The sequence below is a fragment of the Thecamonas trahens genome, assembly GCF_000142905.1.
Source record: "Thecamonas trahens ATCC 50062 unplaced genomic scaffold supercont1.24, whole genome shotgun sequence".
NCBI lineage: Eukaryota > Apusomonadida > Apusomonadidae > Thecamonas > Thecamonas trahens.
Genome location: NW_013657656.1, coordinates 24,024 through 40,880, shown reverse-complemented (window position 1 = coordinate 40,880; position 16,857 = coordinate 24,024). Strand labels below are relative to the sequence as shown.

The following is a 16,857-nucleotide window of genomic DNA, read 5'->3' as shown; positions in this document are numbered from 1 at the left end:
GGGGGGGGGGGGCATCAACATCAACGGCGCTTGACCTTGATGGTTGGCAGCTTAAAGTCGGCGCCGGGCGCCGAGGCGAGGTCGAGGCCGGCCGAGAGGTCGAGATCGAGCGAAAAGGCCTTGTGGCGGTCAGCGATCGAGTCGGCAAGGACCGAGGTCGGTGGCTGGGGCTTGGCGGCGGCGGCCGAGGTGGGCGAGGAAGCTCTGGCGGCGGCGGCGGCGGCAGCGGCGGCGGCGGGCGAGCCCGGGGTCTGGGCGTCGGACAAGCCTTCTGCAGTCTGCGAGACGCGCCACATGACCGAGGGCACGGTGTCCTGGCGGGCAAACGGGTTGAGCTTCTTGGAGTTTGCGGCGGCATTCTGCTCGTTGAGTCGCTTGCGGAGCTTGAGGGCCTGGAAGTTGGCCTCGCGGGCGGCGTTGTTGATGGCGGAAATGTGGGCCTGGTTCCGCTTGCGGTCCTGGTACTTCTTGAGCTTGGCCTCGCCGAGCTCCTTGATGCGGACTTGGAGCTCGTTGTGGCGGGCGATGTCGCCGTGCTCCTTAGCCTCGTCGGCCTCCAGCAAAAGCTGGGCCTTTTCGATGCCCATGGGGCGGTTGATGCCGGCGTTGCGCTTGGCAATGGTCATGGCAGCAATCTCGGCGTCCGAGTGGATGTAGTTGGCAGCGGCGTTGAGCGCGTTTCGCTTCATACGGATGTCAAAGACGACCGGGAATAGGTTGTTCGACCGCGACTGCTCCGAGGCCCAGAAGCCAAACTCGGACTCGGTAAAGGGCTGGTTGGATACAAAGGCCATCGACCGCGGCTTGTCGCCGCGCGAGGTGCGGAGCAGGAGCTGCCGCCGCGTTGTGTAGTGCCCGAGCGAGTATTCGGCAACGCTGGTGTCGGTGCCATCGGTCACACCCACCACCTCGTACATCTTGTAGCCCGGCGCGCTGCCCGAGCTGGCGACCATGAGCCGGACGTAGGCGCCGACGACAGCGTCGGCAAAAAACGGCTCAAACAGCCACTTTTCCAGATGCGAACGCTTGAGCCGGACCGACTCGCAGTCGGCACGCCCGGCCGGGAACCCACGCGGGTCGTCCGGCGCCTCAAAGGTCTTCTCCCACGCCGTCTGCATCCGCACTCCGGACCGCGGGTCGTAGTCGCCCTCGTTGAGCCACCGCGAGGCCTCGACGCGCTCGGCCTCGCGCCGCGACGCAAGGTCCGCCTCAATGTCCATCGCCCGCCGCCCGGCATACCCAGACTCATCGTAGTCTGGGTCGCCGTCGTCGTCGTCGACGTCTGACACGTCGTCGACCTCGTAGTCACCGTCGTCGTCGTCGTCGCCGCCAATGTCGAGCCGCGCCTTGCGCGCAGCTCGCTCCTTGGCCCTCTTCTGTGCCGCCAACGCGTCCATTCGCTCTTTGCGCGAGAGCCGCGAGCCGCTGCCAATTGCGCCCTCACCGCTCGCGCCCGCGTCGCCGGCCGCGCGCGCCGCCGCCGCCTTGGCCGCCTGTGCCGCCTGCCACTTGCGCAGCCGGCCCTCGTACAATCGCTGCTGCTGGGCGCGCCGCTCACGCCGCTCTGCAATGATCTCCTCACGCTGCAGCTCAGACATGGCTGCCAGCTGCGCCCGATCCGCTGCGTCGCCATAAAGCTCGCCGTCAAAGCCGTCGTTGGGCGGCTGCGGCGGACCATCATCGAGACCGCCACCACCATTGTCGTCTTCATCATCGTCATCATCCCCACCGAGGTCCATCTCATCATCAGAGCCAAACAGATCCTCGACATCAGCATCATCATCATCGTCGTCGTCGTCAACTGCAGCAGCAATATGCGCGCCATCCTCGTCGGCACTAGCTGCACCCGTACCAGCACCCGACCCGCTCTCGTCGGCACCGCCCATAGTAGTTGCCGCCAGAATCCGCTGCTTGGCCGGGTGGAGGGCCTTCTTCCGCTTCTGCGACAGGGAGGCGGGCGGTGAGTCATAGAGATTGGGGGGGGGGGGAGGGAAGAGGGAAGGGGAGGGGGGGGGGGAGAGGCGGAAGTGGAGGTAGCCGGGTCGTACAGTCTCGCTGGGGTTGTCTGTCGGGTCCTCCAGGTCGCGTTTGAGGTTGGACATGGTGGGTGGGTCGGTGGAGAGGGTGGAGAAGGAGGTGAAGGTAGAGAGTGGGCTTTGGTGGAGAGGGGTAAAGTGAAGGTGAGGTAGAAGGGGGGTGGGGTGGAGGGGTGGGGGGGTGGGGGGGGGGGGGGGGTGGAGAACGGGGTGGTCATCGTGTAGTGATCGGGCGGGGTAGTGATCGGGCGGGGTGGTGATCGATCGGGGTTGGTGATCGGGCGGGGTGGTTGACATCTGGAGGAGGGGAGGTAGGAAAGAGATGAGCGGATAAGAAGGTGGTGGGTTGATGGGATGGCAGAGGTTGGGGGGGGGGGAGGGGAGGGGGGAGGACGGGAGGGGAGCGGGAGGATGGTGCAAGTGGAGGAAGGGCTTGGCGCCAAGGCAAGAGGGAGGAGCAGCAGCACGGGTCATTCGACAATGACATTGACATTGGCATAGTTGACTTGTGCAACTGGTAGCCGGCAGAACACCACCTTGCTCTCCCCCCCCCCTCCGCCCCGCCCTGTGCATTGGTAGACCAAGGTTTACATCCGCTAGCTCTCCATCTCTCTTCCTCTCTTCTTCTCCCCCTCTCTCTCTCCTCGTTGCTCTGTGCTTGAATGGCCATACGCCCGGCATTCGCATCCTCCAACGTGTCGTCCATTTCGTCACGTTCTCGATCACGAAGGCCAAACAAGAGCACAAGAACCTCGCTGCGAAGAACCACCACATCCGTTTTAGAGGCTACAAGTAGGCTCTCTGTGGCGCCCCTTGGCTGCTGAGGTGCCTCATCTCATTTTCGCTACTCTAATCGCCGCAGATCGCCGTCCAGAGCCCTGCAAAGCCACCCGCTTGCCGCCGACTCTCGATGACCACTTTAAGAACGCCGCCAAGTCGTGCCCCTACCGCCGCCGGTGCCGGGCCTGCCGCTGCTGCTGCGCCTTCCGCCACGGAACAGGTTGCCGATGCAACATCTGATGATGAAGCATCGACAAGATTAAGCTCACGCCCGTCATCGGCTTTAGCGCCAGCGCCGTCGCTGGCGGTGGCGAGACAGCGGCTGGTGTGCGGCCATGTCGGATGCGAGTTCAGCTGCGAGAGCAAGGCTCGACTCAACTCGCACCAGCGGGCGTTCAACTCGCACACGGAGCACTTTGATGGGCACAAGGAGTCGTGCGCGCTCTGCCTCGCCATGCTCGAGTGTGGCGAGTGGACAGACTTGAGCGTGTACGAGGAGCGGTACACCAGCTGGGATCCGCGCCCACTTAGCGTGGTGGTTGAGCCGACGGCTCGTGCCGAGCGCACGCCGCGGTCAGCGCCGCCGTCGGCAGGCACCAGCGCGAGCCTCGCCGCGACGCCGCCGCCTGGGGCGGCACGACCTGCCTCGGCCTCGCCGCGTCGGTTTGCGTCGGAACTGTGGGCGGCTACGGCTCCTGAGCGCCGCTCGCCGCAGGGCTCAGCCTCGCCGACCGCGCCGGCGTCCCCGCCACCGACACTCGCTGAAGGCTCGGCCTCGGGATCGAGCTCGGGCTCTGGCTCGGCCTCGGGCGACGGATCGATCGACTTTTTCCAGTGCTCGCATGACGGATGCCGCTGGCGGTCGCGGGCGCAGGGCGACAACGACAAGCGGGCGTCGGTGGCCAAGCACGAAAAGTCGGTTGTCAAGCACCGAAGCCACTTTGAGGAGTGCGCCGCCGAGTGCCTCTGCTGCCAGACCCTGCTCCAGACCGGCGTCTGGCGGGTCATCGACGGCGCGCTCCTCGACGTCACACTCCGCAAGCACCGCAGCCTGGTCGACGCCGTCGATGCCGGACGGGGTGCCAAGCGGGCCAAACTGCTGTCGGGAGCAGCGGGAGGCGTTGGCCAAGAGCTGCAGCCACGGCAGCTTGCCTGAGTGGCCTGTCGGCAAGAGGCAAAACGGAGGCAAGCGCTTTACATGCGGATGGAGGCCAGGAGCGAGTGGTAGAGCTTCTGGTAAAGCCACGACTCACCCGAGATGCGCTTAAAGTTGATGCAGTGCAACTCAAGGCGCGGGAGGCGGAGGATTTCGACCTCAAAGGTGATGTCGCCGGCGGTACAGCGCATGAGGTAATCACGCTCGATAAACTGGATGGAGCGTGAGAAGAGCGCGGCCTGTACCTCAAGGAGGAGAACGTCGGCGTCGCGCGACGAGACATTGCGCGAGGCAAAGGTGACGCGGACGGTGCGCGGCGGTCGCTTGGCGGGCGTCGATGACGACGCGGCGCCGGCGCCCGAGCTCGACGCGCCAGCTCCGCGGGATTGGCGGTTGGCAAGGTCCTGGTCATACTGCGCAAGTGTCGAGTCGGCATGCGAGTCGGGGACAGCAACGGAGATGCGGCGCCGCACACCGCGGACGTTGACCGACGGGTCAACAACAAGCGGCGCCGGCTTGGACGATGCTGGCGCACCGCCCGCCGCAACGGCCGCCTGGCCGCCCGCGACGCCGCCACGCGACGCCGCAAGCATGTCGGTCAGCTGCTGGGCCGAGACCGCCAGCCGGTCGCCGGCCATCTTGATGTCGCCGCCGAGCGAGAGCGAGGTGCGCCGGCGCCGACCGCGGCCGCGCGGGTCGTTGACTGGCGGCAGCGGTGACGTTGTCCGCGTGTCCGATGCGCGTGACGACCGGGCAGAGAGCGCCGGCGACGCAAAGCGGCTGCCGGCGCCCGACGCAATGTCGGCAGTGCCAAAGCCAACGCCGGCCGAGAACGCCGGTGCATTGGAGAGCCGTGGCGCGTCCGGCGACGAAAAGTCACGTGGATAGTCCAAGTGTGAGCCGTCGAGCGACGACTCGTCGAGCGACGAGATGTCGGTGACGTACACGCCGTGCATGGGCTTGAGCTCCTCGGCAAGCACGTACTCGGTCGACGACGAACCAGCGCCAGACTCAGAACCACCACGTGACGAGCGGTACGTCACCGAGCCAGCTGGAACCGATGGGAGTCCGCGCGGCGAGTCATGGCCGGACGCACCAAACCTCGACAGATGTGAAATCTCCATCTCGGTTCCTTCAACCAGGGCTGGGAACGGCTCAACCCGCGGCCTTCCCATGCGCGAAAGCGATCGCTGCGGCGACGATGATACTGACCGGTCTGGTCGCGGCGAGAGCGAGAGTCCACGCGGTGAGGCGCAGCTCGAGTCAAGCGAGTTGCGTGACGACCGCCGCGACCGCGGTGTCCGTGGCGTTCGTGGTGTCCGCGACGTGGCACTTGCGTCGCGCCGCAGCCTGTCTTTCTCCTTTTCCTTGCGCGCTGTCCGCGGCGTCTGCGGCGCTCTGTCCTTGGCCTTGTCCTTGTCCTTGTCTTTGTCCTTGGCCTTGTCCTTGGCCTTGTCCTTGTCCTTGGCCTTGGCCTTGCCCTTGCTCTTGCCCTTGCCCTTGCCCTTGCCCTTGTCCTTGTACTTGGCCTTGGATTTGTCCTTGTCCTTGTCCTTGCGCGACCTGCGGGCCGAGTCTGGAGCGTCGTCGTCCGAGCTAGCGCCGCCGAGCGCGTGCTTTGAATCCGAGGGGAAGAGGCATGACGAGGAGAGAGCCGGGACGAGCGACTCGCCTTCGACTTGGCCGGTTGACTCGAAGCGGGCGCGGAGCTCGAGATACTCGTCGTTGTCGTGGGCGCGACGGTGGAAGATCTTGTGGTAGAGGGTCTTGATGTGCGCCGCCGGCTCGACGTCTGGAGTGATGATAAAGCCCATGGCCTTGAGCTCCGAGACAGCGTAGTCGTGGAACTGTGGGAATGACGGGGCGAGGGCGTCGATGGTCGGGTCAAAGACAAACGGCTTGACCGGCGGCAGCGGGCCAGAGTCGAGGAGAACCCACGCGGAGGAGCGGACGTAGGAGAGGGTGGCGCGATCGCGGCGTTCGAGGGTGAGCATCCGGTCCAGGAGCGCAAACGATTCGGCCGTGAGCTTGGACGAGTTGCGGAAGCGCTTGCCCTCGCGGAAGGCGCCGCGGAGTTCCGACGCGTTGTTCTCGCGGTACGGCATGGCGCCAACAGCAAGCGCATAGAGAATGATGCCGAGCGACCAGATGTCGACCTCGGGTCCGTGGTACTTTTCGCCGAGCAGGATTTCAGGCGCAGCATAGTGCGGCGAGCCGCACGAGGTCTGCACGTACTGCACGGGACAGTAGCCGCGAGCAAAGCCAAAGTCGACGAGCTTGACATTAAAATTCTCGTCGAGCAGAATGTTCTCGAGCTTGAGATCGCGGTGGACAAAGCCGGCAGTGTGGACGTACTCGACGGCCGAGATGAGCTGGCGGAAGAAGCGGCGGGCCTCGGCTTCCCGGACCCGGCCGTGCGTGAGCAGGTGCTGGAAGAGCTCGCCGTTCTCGCAGTACTCGGTGACGACAAAAGTGCCCTTGCCACGAACCTTGATGATCTCATAGACCTTGCAGATGTGCGGGTGGTCCATCATCTCGTGGATCCGCAGCTCGCGCTCAAACATGATCTTCTCTTTGGACGTCAGCTCCTTCTTGGTGAAAATCTTGACCGCCACCTTGCGGCCCGAGTTCTTGTCAATTGCTAGCTTGACCTTGCCATACTGGCCCTTGCCGATGGTCTTGAGCAATGTGTACGAGGTATCACGTCCAGGCAAGACCACTTCCTTTCTCCGCGATCCAGATGACATGGCTGCGCAAGCACTGTCAGGAGATTACCTAGTTGACCAGCTGTGCGTTCCTCGCGGGTGTGCGGGCGTGCGGGTGTGCGTGTGAGCAGAGTGCGGGTGCTGTTGCTCGGCCCAGTTGTTCGCAGCAGCCGCAAGTCCCCTTGTAGCAAGCGGGCGGTGACGAGCGAGCGGGTGAGGAGAAGGCAGTTGCTTGTGTGGTGAGAGAGCAAAGAAGATAGACCTGCCTTGCTTTGCGCCGCACTTGGAATAGCTGCACTGGGTCGGTCACAGGCGATGGTGTCGCCGTCGGCGGGCGAACGGTCGGGAGGAAGGAAACAACGACGGTGCGGAAGGCAGCGAGGAGAAGGCTGGCGACTGAGACAGATAGCGGTCCCAGCGTCCCTTGCAAGGCCACAACACGTGTCTTGTAAAGGAGGTCGACGTTGGCCAACAAGAAGTTCCGTCTCAAGGTTGTACCTTGCCGGTCCGAGCCGAGTGTGCAGAGCTCGTCCCTGCTGCCGAGAGAGAGCCGCTAAAGTGAGAAATTGGGTGTGACAGAACAAAATCCGGCTGGTGATGGTTTTTTGTATCAATTTTTACCAAAACGCCCCCATGCATGTCCATCTCTCTCCGGCTCCATCGGCGTCGGGCAAGCAGAGCAGAGCCAGCCGATGGATAGTGTTGATGCAGGTTATATTGATCTCGTGAGAGGGGAGCTCAAAGTAGCCGTAAGAGGTCGCAAGGTGAGTTCGGCGGAAGAAGAGGAGGGAGGTGGTGACATTCCGGGGTTGCGGTTTGACCAATCACGGAGCAATCAAGATGAGACGGAATCAAGCTGCTGGCCGAACACTTGATTCCAGCGTCATTGGAGAAGAAATCGCTTCCATCGACAGAATCACACAGATTTAGAAGCATGTCTGCCTTGAGAAAGCCTCGCAGCCGACGCACAGGAGCAGCTAGTCACGGAGAGGATGCTGGAGATGGGCGTAGAGGCCGGGGCCGAGGTCGGAACCGAGGTCGCAACCGGGGCCGGGGCCGGGGTCGACGCCGGGGTCGAGGCCAGGGTCAGGGCGGCGGCGGACGATCTGGAGGCGGAGACGGTGGACTGCCAGAGCTGGGACCGCTGCCGGATGGGGTCGCGTGGGAGAGCTGCGTGGGGATGGTGGACATTGGAGCGAACCTGGCGCACAAGAGCATGCGTGGGCGAGTGGAGGAGTTTGTGGCGCGGAGCGGGAGCAACGGCGTTGGCGCCATCATCATCACCGGCACGTCCGTGAAGGACTCAGAGACGGCGGCGGCGATGGCGGTCGAAGCGGAGGGAAGAGAGGCAGGCGTGGCGCTGGTGAGCACTGCTGGTGTTCATCCGCACGATGCAAAGCGGTGGGACGCGGCGACGGCAGCGAGAATCGAGGCTCTGCTCGCGGACGACCACGTGGTAGCGGTCGGTGAGTGTGGGCTCGACTACAACCGGATGTTCTCGACCAAGGACGAGCAGGTTACGGCGTTCCGCGCACAGCTCGAGATTGCGGCGCGGGTCGCCAAGCCGCTCTTTCTCCACGAGCGCGACGCATGGGAGCCGTTTGTGGAAATCCTCGCCGAGTACTGGCCGTCGCTCCCAGCCGGCGGCGTGGTTCACTGCTTCACCTCGCCGCCTGAGGCTCTTGCGGCGTACCTTGAGCTCGGGGCGTACATCGGCATCACCGGATGGGTGTGCGACGAGCGTCGTGGTGGGCCGCTCCGCGACCTGGTGGCCTCGATTCCGCTCGACCGCATCCTCATCGAGACCGACGCGCCGTTTCTCAAGCCGCGCGGCGTGGCGGCCATCCCAAGCCGCGGCCGCAACGAGCCCGCGTACCTCCCGTATGTCGCTGTCGCCGTCGCCGAGTGCATGGGCGTGACCGCCGAGGAGCTTGTGGCGGCGTCGACCGCAAACGCGGTACGGCTGTTTGGTGAGGCTGTGGCGCCGCGCTGAGCTCACGGCTGCGAGAGCAGGCCACGCTGCAGGAGAGCGTCAAAGACAAACTTGCCGATCCGCTCGTATCCGGCGGCTGTAAAGTGGATGCCTGCCCAGAAGAGCTCGGCATCGTGGCGCTTGAGTCCGTCAGCATCAAAGTAGGTGACGGCGTCGTCGAGCGAGAGGTAAATGACGTTGCCGTCGGTCGAGGCGGCCAGCTCGCTTTCCAGAAAGTGATTGACCTCGGCTCGCGCCGTTGCAAACGTCCCACCAAACTTGTGCATCTGATAGTGCTCGGGAATGCCGAGTGCGACCGTGGTGAGGATGCCTGCGGCGTGGCACTTGGCGTGGATCTGTGCGAGGTTGGCGTTAACATCAGCCGGCGGAATGCGGCGAGCGAGATCGTTGGTTCCTCCCAGGATGATGGCGATGTCGTAGACCGGAAGCCCGGCCATCTCCAGAGCCTCGTCGATACGGTGGGTCATGGCCTCGGTGATCTCGCCCGGCAGGCCCCACTCCTCAACCTTGACGCCATCGAGCCCGGCAGCTGCCGCTTCGGCCTCCACCGTCGCCGCATACGGCGTGTACTCTTGGAACGTCGTGCGATACCCGGCCGTCAGCGAGTCGCCAAAGGCCATGATTCGAACTTGCGGCGTCTTGTTGACCTTGCTCTCCGCCATGCCCATACACCACCTCGCGTCAAGTCGTGCATCGCGTCGTGCCAGCGCCTGTTTGGGCGGAGCGCATGACGAGCCCGCAGCGGCAATCATCGGCTATCCACACATCCGCTCCGCCAGCAATGGCTCAACATCATGATGCAGCGAGGCGCCACAGTGACATTGCACAGTTCATGGCCATGGTGATGGGAACAACCGGACCCGTGGCCCCGCACGATCTTGACAGCTTCGCCTACCGCTCACGATCGGGGCGCAGAAAGCTGTGGTGAACGATCACAAAGGCAAGGAATGGTGGTTGTGAGGTAGAGCGGGGGGAAAGGGGGGGGGGGGCGGAAGAGGATCGGTGACAAGAGCTGTCGGGGCTTAGAGACGTTTGACGGCGCTGCGACGAGAATCACTGATCAACGTTTTCCACAACTGCAGTGCGGTGACATAGTTGACATAAGGCGATCTTCTGGTAAAAGCAAGGCGATGAGGACTGTGTTTGCTGATCTGGTGGTGTAGCGGTGACGTAGGTACTGTTGGGTGCCATGGGCATGTAGGCAAGCTGCTGAGTCCAAGCATTGCTGGATGGCGATTGACTTGGGTGGTGACAGACCTTGATCTGGCGCGCATCCCGTATCGGCACAGACAGAGTTCGAGCCAAACTCGATCCGATCGACCGACGACGACGACGACGACGACAGCAACGACGACGACAGCGAGCCCACCGACGAGTTCGACATCTGCTTGTAAGTCACCACTCTACTCCACTCGTCCAGCATGGGATAACCCCCCCCCCCCTCCCCCCCCCTCCCCCCCACTCCAAGTACGTATGTCTGCTCTGACGGCTACTTGAGCAGCCGCAGCATCTCCGGCTAATCCGTCCCCCTCCCCCCCTCCCCCCCCCCCCCCAGCCCCCTCCTTCCCCTTGCCACACCTATGTCAGCGGATCTAGAGAGGCTCGACCTCGACCAACAACCTGGTATCTGTGTTACGTGTGTGGTAGAATAATGGAGGATAGCGGTAGTGGTGGGGATGTGGACAGAGTCGCTTGCTGTGGGTTTTCTGCAGCGCTAGACTCTGTTTGCGCCTCATCGCGTCGACCTTTTATTCGTCTCTCACTTTCTTCTCTCACTCTCTCTCTGTCTCTCTCTGTTGCTGTCTCTCTTTTGAGGACGGGAGAGAGGGGAGGAGGGAGGGGAGGGGGGAGATCGGGGGACGATGACGACACTCTGCCCTTTCCTCCTTCACTGGGGATGCAATGAGAGTAGGATGTTGCCCCGACCATGGCAATGTCCTTAGATTGCTACCCCACACTTCCTCTCTCCCCCACCCCCCACCCTCTCCCCCACCTTCCTCATCCTCTGCACTGGTTGTGACTCACAATGATGTTGCACATGCGGCCAGTGATGCATGCATCAGCTGCCGAGTGCCAACCGGCGCCCGACCTGGCGGCCAGCCACCGACCTGGCGGCCAGCCAATGAGCGGCCGACGAGGCCTACCCTCGAGCGGCCGACATGCCATCAGTCGGCCTCCGGATGCAGGGCACATCGCGCTTGAAACGCGATGCTGCCGACGCACAAGTTTAAAGCCAACCTCAAGCGTCTTCAGCCTCGACCGACTGCCCGAGCTCATCGTCCGAGTCGAGATACTCGCAGGCGGTGCCGGCCGAGGTGGTGTCGTCGCGGGCGATGCCAGCGACGGGAGCCGAGGCGTTGAGCGCCATGCCTTGGCCGTAGACGAGTGAATAGCCTTCCGAGTAGCCGTCGAGGAGCGAGGAGAGGTCTGCGGTCCGTGGGAGACCGTGCACCTCGGCGTAGGCCGGGGAAGCGGCGTCGGCCGAGTCGGGCGTACCAGTTTGATCGTCGGTGTCTGACGACGCGAGCGAGTCGTCAAAGACCGACGGTGGGGCCCACGCCGGTGCGGAGCACGCCACCCTGCGGGCTTGAGCCGAGAGGCCGAGGACGGCGTCGCGGAGCGCCGGGTCTGAAAGGTGCGGGAGACCGGCGCGGGCCTCGGCAGGCATGAGCGGGCGGCAGGCCATGTTGTGCGGCGAAAAGATGTTGGCGTCACCACGTGCGGCGGCGACGGCGGCAGCGTGGGTCGACGACGAGTCGTGCTGCGCCGACGGCGGCTGCTGGACCAAGTCGCGGAGGAGGCGGCGGCGAGAGTGGCCGCGCCGCCCACCCTTGGACGGCGAGCGCGAGCGCGAGCGCCGCGACGCGGTCAGCGACCGTTGTTGCTGCGTCGACGAGAGCGACGACACCGAGACGTTGGAGAGGTTCGAGTCGTGAGTGGCCAGCGCGCTCTCGGCCACAATGGTGCGTGAAAAGGAGCGAGAGCGCGAGTGCGAGAAGTTGAGCGAGGTCTTGCGCGCGGCGCGTGCGGCGGTTTCTGCTGCCGCGGCGGCGGCGGTCGCCATGCGTCGCGCGTGGGTCTTGGCGAGGAACACGTCCTTGTAGCGAAGCAGGAAGCGCTGCATGGTGTCGAGGGCAATGGCCGCGTCGGCCTCATCGAGCAGCATCTCACGCTGCGCCCGCTCCTCATACCGCAGCGAGTCAGGATCGACTGATCGCAGGATGAGGAGCTTGAGCAGAGCCGAGAACGAGAGCTGCCGCAGCTGCAGGGCCTGGTACTCGATCTTGCGGTAGTCCCAGCGGTGCGCGCGCGCGGTCGCCGAGAGGCCGAGCGGTGGACCGAGTGTGTACAGGAACGGCCGCAGCTGCGGGCGGGTGAGCAGGCCGGTTTGCTTGCGGTCGAACAAGGCCCAGATCCGTTTGTAGTGGTCTAGGGTCTTGGGCGCCACCACGTAGTTGGAGTGGGTCGAGGAGCAGTACGAGAAGTTCTCGAGGATGACGGCAATGAACATGTTGAGCATGACGTACGCACCGGCGACAAAGAACGAGATAAAGTACGCGTATGCAAGGACCGATCCGCAGTCGTCCTGCGGGCCGGCCGACGACGAGGTTACCGACAGCGCTGATGTGACTTTGAGCCGGGTGCAGAGCGGCGGCTGGATGGCGCAGTCGAGCATGATGCCCTGCCAGTCCTCGCCGGTCACCATCCGGAACAGCAGGAGGAGCGCCGAGCCGAACGACTCAAAGTTTGCGTTTGCGTTGAGGAACGCCCCGTGCCGGGTGGCGCCAAAGAGCTCCGAGCCGAGCGTGGCGTAGACAAACATGAGGACAAAGAAGAGCGAGGCCACGTTGAAGACGGCAGGCAACGCAGTGACCACGGTCTGGAACAGCGTGTGCAGCGAGGTCGAGTGCCGCACCAGCCGGAAGATGCGGGCGATGCGGAAGAATCGCCGCCCGGCGGCCGTAAAGAACAGCCGCGACGGCGCAGCGACCAGCACGAGCGAGCCGAGGACAAGAAAGCCGTCAAAGCAGTTCCAGTACGATCGCAGGTAGCCGCGAAGGCCAAAGGCAGTCACCTTGGCGAGCGCCTCGAGCGCAAACAGGATGGTGAAGACCAGGTTCGCCACAAACAGCACAAAGGTCCACGCCTCGCCTTGGTTGTGCTGCTCAGACATCATAAACGTCATGTTCACCACAATGGCCGAGGCAACCACATGCTCAAACGCCCGCGAGGTCACGGCCTCGTACAGCCGCGACCGCCACACCGGCCGGTGCGGCGCAGGCGGGACCGTGGACGGCCGCAGCAGGCGGATGGCCGTTTGCGCATCGAGCCACGACCGCTGCCGGTCGGTCAGCAGCGCGCGGCCGTTGTACTTGCTGAAGTTGTTGATGATGACCGAGACAAACAAGTTGAGCATGAAGAACGAGCCAAGAAAGACAAAGGCCACAAAGTAGAGCGCGTTTGCCGCCGACGCGTTGGTGGCAGGCTGGACGCCCTTGGCCGTCACGTCCATGCCGTCGTACATGACGTCCCACCAGCCCTCGAGCGAGGCCACGGAAAAGAGGGTGACAAAGGCAGCACCGATGTGGTCAAAGTTGAGCCGCGCCACCCGCCACGCCCGTGGCCGGAGCACGCCATCGTCGGGCGAGACAAAGCTCCCGACGCATGCGCCTGATACGGCCACGCTCGTGTCGTTGCACGACGCAAATTTGCCGGCAAACAGGTCGATGCCGAGGACGCCAAAGACGACAAAAAGCCAAACATGAGCAGGCACACGTTGAGAATGTCCCACCGCGACTGGAAGAGCGACCGCAGGATCCGCCGCATGCCCGCAGACCGTGACACAATCCGTAGCGGCCGCAGCGCCCGAAAGTACCGCACCAGCCGTACGTACGCAAACCGCGCTGTCGCAAGGTGCACCCCGCCCGCAATGAGCAGCACGAGATCGAGCCGGTTATAGCCCGACGCCAGGTACGCGTGCGGGGTAAAGAACAGGCCGTGGACCGTGACGGCAGCAGAGGCCTGGAGCGCAAAGAGGGTAAAAAAGACGACGTCAGCAATGTAAAAGGCAAAGGCCGGGCCGTCCTCGGACCGGTTGCGCACGTTCTCGAGCGAGAGCGCGAGCGACGACGCCAGAATGAGGCCTACTTCGCAGAGCCAGAACCCGCGCGAGGCCAGCAGCCGCCCCAGCGCCGCTCGGACCTTGGACGACGGGCCGAGGCAGCCGAGCGAGACGTTGTACCGCGGGTGGTCCTCAAAGAACTGCTCCTCGGCCAGCCGCTGCCGCGCCGACGCGTGCGTGTTGGTCAGCGGGACCGAGGCCGACGCTGCAAGTACCGAGCCGACGGCGGCCCGCGACGACGACGGGTCACGGGAGACCGGCGCCGCCAGCCACGCTGCCAGTCGGCCGAGCCATGTGCGCGGGCGTGCTGCGGCGGACCGTGGCGTCGCCGCTTCACTGCTTGTCGGCGCCCGTGCCGCAATCGACCGCACATGTGCGTCGACGTCGGCGTGCGGCCGCGGCTTGGGCAGCGGCGCAGGGTGCAGAAAGTCGTCGATCGGCGCGGCGCGGAAGGCCGGTGTCATGGTTTCGGGCAGATGCGGGACCCGAAGCATGCGCGGGTTCGGCGGGAGCAGCCGGTACACGTTCCGCCGCGACGCCAGCGGCGTCGGCTTGGGCTGCAAGTCGGCAAAGTACAGCTCGAGCTGCGCCCGCTTCTTGCCTAGCTCGGCCATCTCAAAGTTTTCCAGAATGACGGCCACAAAGAGGTTGAGGAGGACGTAGACGCCGAAAATGTAAAAGCCGATGAAGAAGAGCGGCGCAAACCAGCCGGCAGGCGAGAGGAGGCCGTTGAAGAGAAAGTACGGCCAAGCGTCGCCGGCAAGAATCATGAACATGGAGAGTAGCGCCCGCGGAAAGTTGTCAAAGTTGGCCCGGTCCGCCGGCGAGTCAAAGGTGTGCGCGTACAGCTGCATGCCAAGAATGCCGACCGTGACTAGCGAGAACGCCATAAAGGCCATGAGGTTGGCGATGCCGCGGAGCGAGCCGAGTACGCTCTTGAGGAGCGAGACCAACGAGGGAAGATTGACCAAGAGCCGCGTGATGCGTAGGACCCGAAAGACGCGCAGGAAAGAGAGGTTGCGGGTGATCCGGAGGAGCGAGAGCGTCGTCGCCACGACAATGAGCCCGTCAAAAACGTTCATCGGGTCGCGGCAGTAGTTGCGGATACCGCGCCGGCCGATGATCTTGAGCACCATCTCAACGGCAAAGACGATGGTAAAGACAAACTCGCAAACGTAGAGCGTGGTGGCGTAGCCCTCCGGCATGCCGTCGTGCGCCGACGCCATCAGCACCAAGTTGGCCAGAATGCAGCCGAAAATGAGCGCCTCAAACGACTTTGACGCAATGACGGCGTACGCTCGCGCGCCGAGCGCGCCCCAGCACGTTGACGTGTCAAACGCAGACTGAGCATAAAAGAGCTGGATGGAGCCGTCGTCCGAGTTGGTGAGGAAGAAGCGGGCAAAGGGAAGACCCGCGGCGCCCGAACCAAGCCGCGAGCCGCCCGAAAACGCAGACCGGTTCTCCTCCCGCCGCACTTGGCCAAACTTCTCGACAATGACTGCTACAAACAAGTTGACAACAAGGAACGAGAGGAAGATGATGAGCGAGATAAAGTAGAGCGCAGAGATGGCGTACTCGGACTGCATGATCGAGTACATGATCGAGGACCAGCCCTCGAGGGTCATGACAATGAACATGGTGAGGGTGGCGAGCCAGATGTTGTCAAACGAGACAAAGCCGTACGATGGGTTCTCTACCCGCGTGCACACCAGCGGCTCTGGGCACGTTGTGCCCTTGGATGTGCTGAACGAGCAAAAAAGCGGCGGAATGTCTGGCGGCAGCGTGTCCAGCGACGCACCCGGCGGGAGGCATCGGCGCGAGAGCGAGCCGCCAAACATCGAGATGCCCACAATGCCGTAGACCGAGAAGAAGAAGCCGAGAAAGAGAACCACATTGAGGAGGAGCGTCCACGACTTGCGGAGCGAGTCGAGAATCGTCCGGATGCCAGCAAAGAACTTGAGCGCACGCATCGGGCGCAAGGCTCGGAAGGCGCGAAAGGCTGAGAAGTTGACCGACGATGCGTCGGCAAAGGCGAGCCAGAAGGTGGCCACCACAAAGGCGTCGAGCACGTTCCACGGGTCGCGAAAGTACGATGTGTCGCGTCCGTGGTGCGAGACTCGCGCGTTGACGTCGTTGTTGAGCGCTGTGAGTCGGGCAATGAGTTCGCCCTCGTCCTCGAGCGAAGTTCCCAGCGACCGGATGTGCATGTTGTGGTGGACAGCGCGCGGCGCCGAGACGCTAAACAGGCCGTCACGCGACGCCGCCGCGTGCCGGGTCCTGGTCCTGCGGCCGCATGGCCGCAGCGGTGCCCGCGTCACCCCACCAAGCACCACAAGTCGTGCCAGCATCTCGATAGTGAAGACCAGCCCGATGGCCAAGTCGATGTAGTACGCCACTACTTCGAGCGTCGATGTCGACGACGGCGAGGCTCGCGTTGTCAGAGTGAGCGTCACCGTGTTGACGAGAATGCAGAAGAGAATGATGCGGTCGGTCCACGGCCAGTCGAGTGCCGCCGCCACGTTGCGTCGGAACCGCGAGGTCGGCGAGAAGCAGCAAAGCGCGTGGCCGACCAGCCGCCGGGCGCTCTTGCTCCGGCAAGCCTTGGCCTTGCTCCCGGCCTTCCGCGAGCCGTCGGGCGCGCGCGAAATCGAGGTATCGGCCTGTCCGAGGTCAAGGCTCTCATCGATGAGCCCGTCGCCTTGGCCGCCACCGCGTCCACCGCTTCCGCCGCTCTCGTCGCCACCGTATGCGTCGGTGTACTTGCCGGTCAACAGACGGCGCTCACGGAGGAGCGACGACGATGACGACGATGACGGGAGGGCAAGGACCGAGTCGGACGAGGTCGACGAGAACGACGAGACCCGCTCTACAGCAGAGACGGATGAGTCGAGCCAGCTCGACGCCGCCGCGTGAGAGGCAGTAAACCGCGAGGACGAGGTCGAGGTGAGCGACTCGTCCCGCAGGCCGCCAGTGACGAGCGGAACGTGGTCTGGAGAAGAGGTCGAGGAGGATGACGAGGCCCGAAGGTGGGCCAGGGGGAGGTCCATGGCCGCTGGCCGTACTCG

At 64.1% G+C, this 16,857-nt stretch overlaps 6 protein-coding genes across 6 annotated transcripts in view; 2 read left to right on the top strand and 4 right to left on the bottom strand.

Annotated features, from left to right (window-relative positions):
• Positions 1–2,102, bottom strand: part of AMSG_05528 (CK1/CK1/CK1-D protein kinase) — a gene marked incomplete at its 5' end in the record, with an annotated part of 6,147 nt that extends 4,045 nt beyond the window's left edge. The window contains 2 exons of the mRNA XM_013902173.1: positions 36–1,940; positions 2,049–2,102. Of these exons, the coding sequence (XP_013757627.1) occupies positions 36–1,940; positions 2,049–2,102 (1,959 nt within the window). The remainder of the gene's footprint in view (positions 1–35; positions 1,941–2,048) is intronic.
• Positions 2,103–2,541: 439 nt separating this feature from the next.
• Positions 2,542–4,136, top strand: AMSG_05527 (uncharacterized protein). Its single transcript, XM_013902172.1, has one exon. It carries the CDS (start codon positions 2,947–2,949, stop codon positions 3,970–3,972), a length of 1,026 nt encoding a protein of 341 aa, XP_013757626.1. The 5' UTR covers positions 2,542–2,946; the 3' UTR covers positions 3,973–4,136.
• AMSG_05526 (CAMK/CAMKL/MARK protein kinase) lies at positions 3,903–7,187 on the bottom strand. The gene has a single exon (XM_013902171.1). It carries the CDS (start codon positions 6,717–6,719, stop codon positions 4,011–4,013), a length of 2,709 nt encoding a protein of 902 aa, XP_013757625.1. The 5' UTR covers positions 6,720–7,187; the 3' UTR covers positions 3,903–4,010.
• Positions 7,188–7,433: 246 nt separating this feature from the next.
• AMSG_05525 (TatD family Hydrolase) lies at positions 7,434–8,838 on the top strand. Its single transcript, XM_013902170.1, has one exon. It carries the CDS (start codon positions 7,612–7,614, stop codon positions 8,668–8,670), a length of 1,059 nt encoding a protein of 352 aa, XP_013757624.1. The 5' UTR covers positions 7,434–7,611; the 3' UTR covers positions 8,671–8,838.
• Positions 8,267–10,054, bottom strand: AMSG_05524 (uncharacterized protein; the record flags this gene model as incomplete). The annotated part of the gene is made up of 3 exons (XM_013902169.1): positions 8,267–9,321; positions 9,531–9,561; positions 9,928–10,054. 3 exons carry the CDS (start codon positions 10,052–10,054, stop codon positions 8,673–8,675), a joined length of 807 nt encoding a protein of 268 aa, XP_013757623.1. The 3' UTR covers positions 8,267–8,672.
• An 855-nt stretch (positions 10,055–10,909) lies between these two features.
• Positions 10,910–16,839, bottom strand: AMSG_05523 (voltage-gated Ion Channel superfamily; the record flags this gene model as incomplete). The annotated part of the gene is made up of 2 exons (XM_013902168.1): positions 10,910–13,355; positions 13,409–16,839. 2 exons carry the CDS (start codon positions 16,837–16,839, stop codon positions 10,910–10,912), a joined length of 5,877 nt encoding a protein of 1,958 aa, XP_013757622.1.
• Between the last annotated feature and the right edge of the window lie 18 nt (positions 16,840–16,857).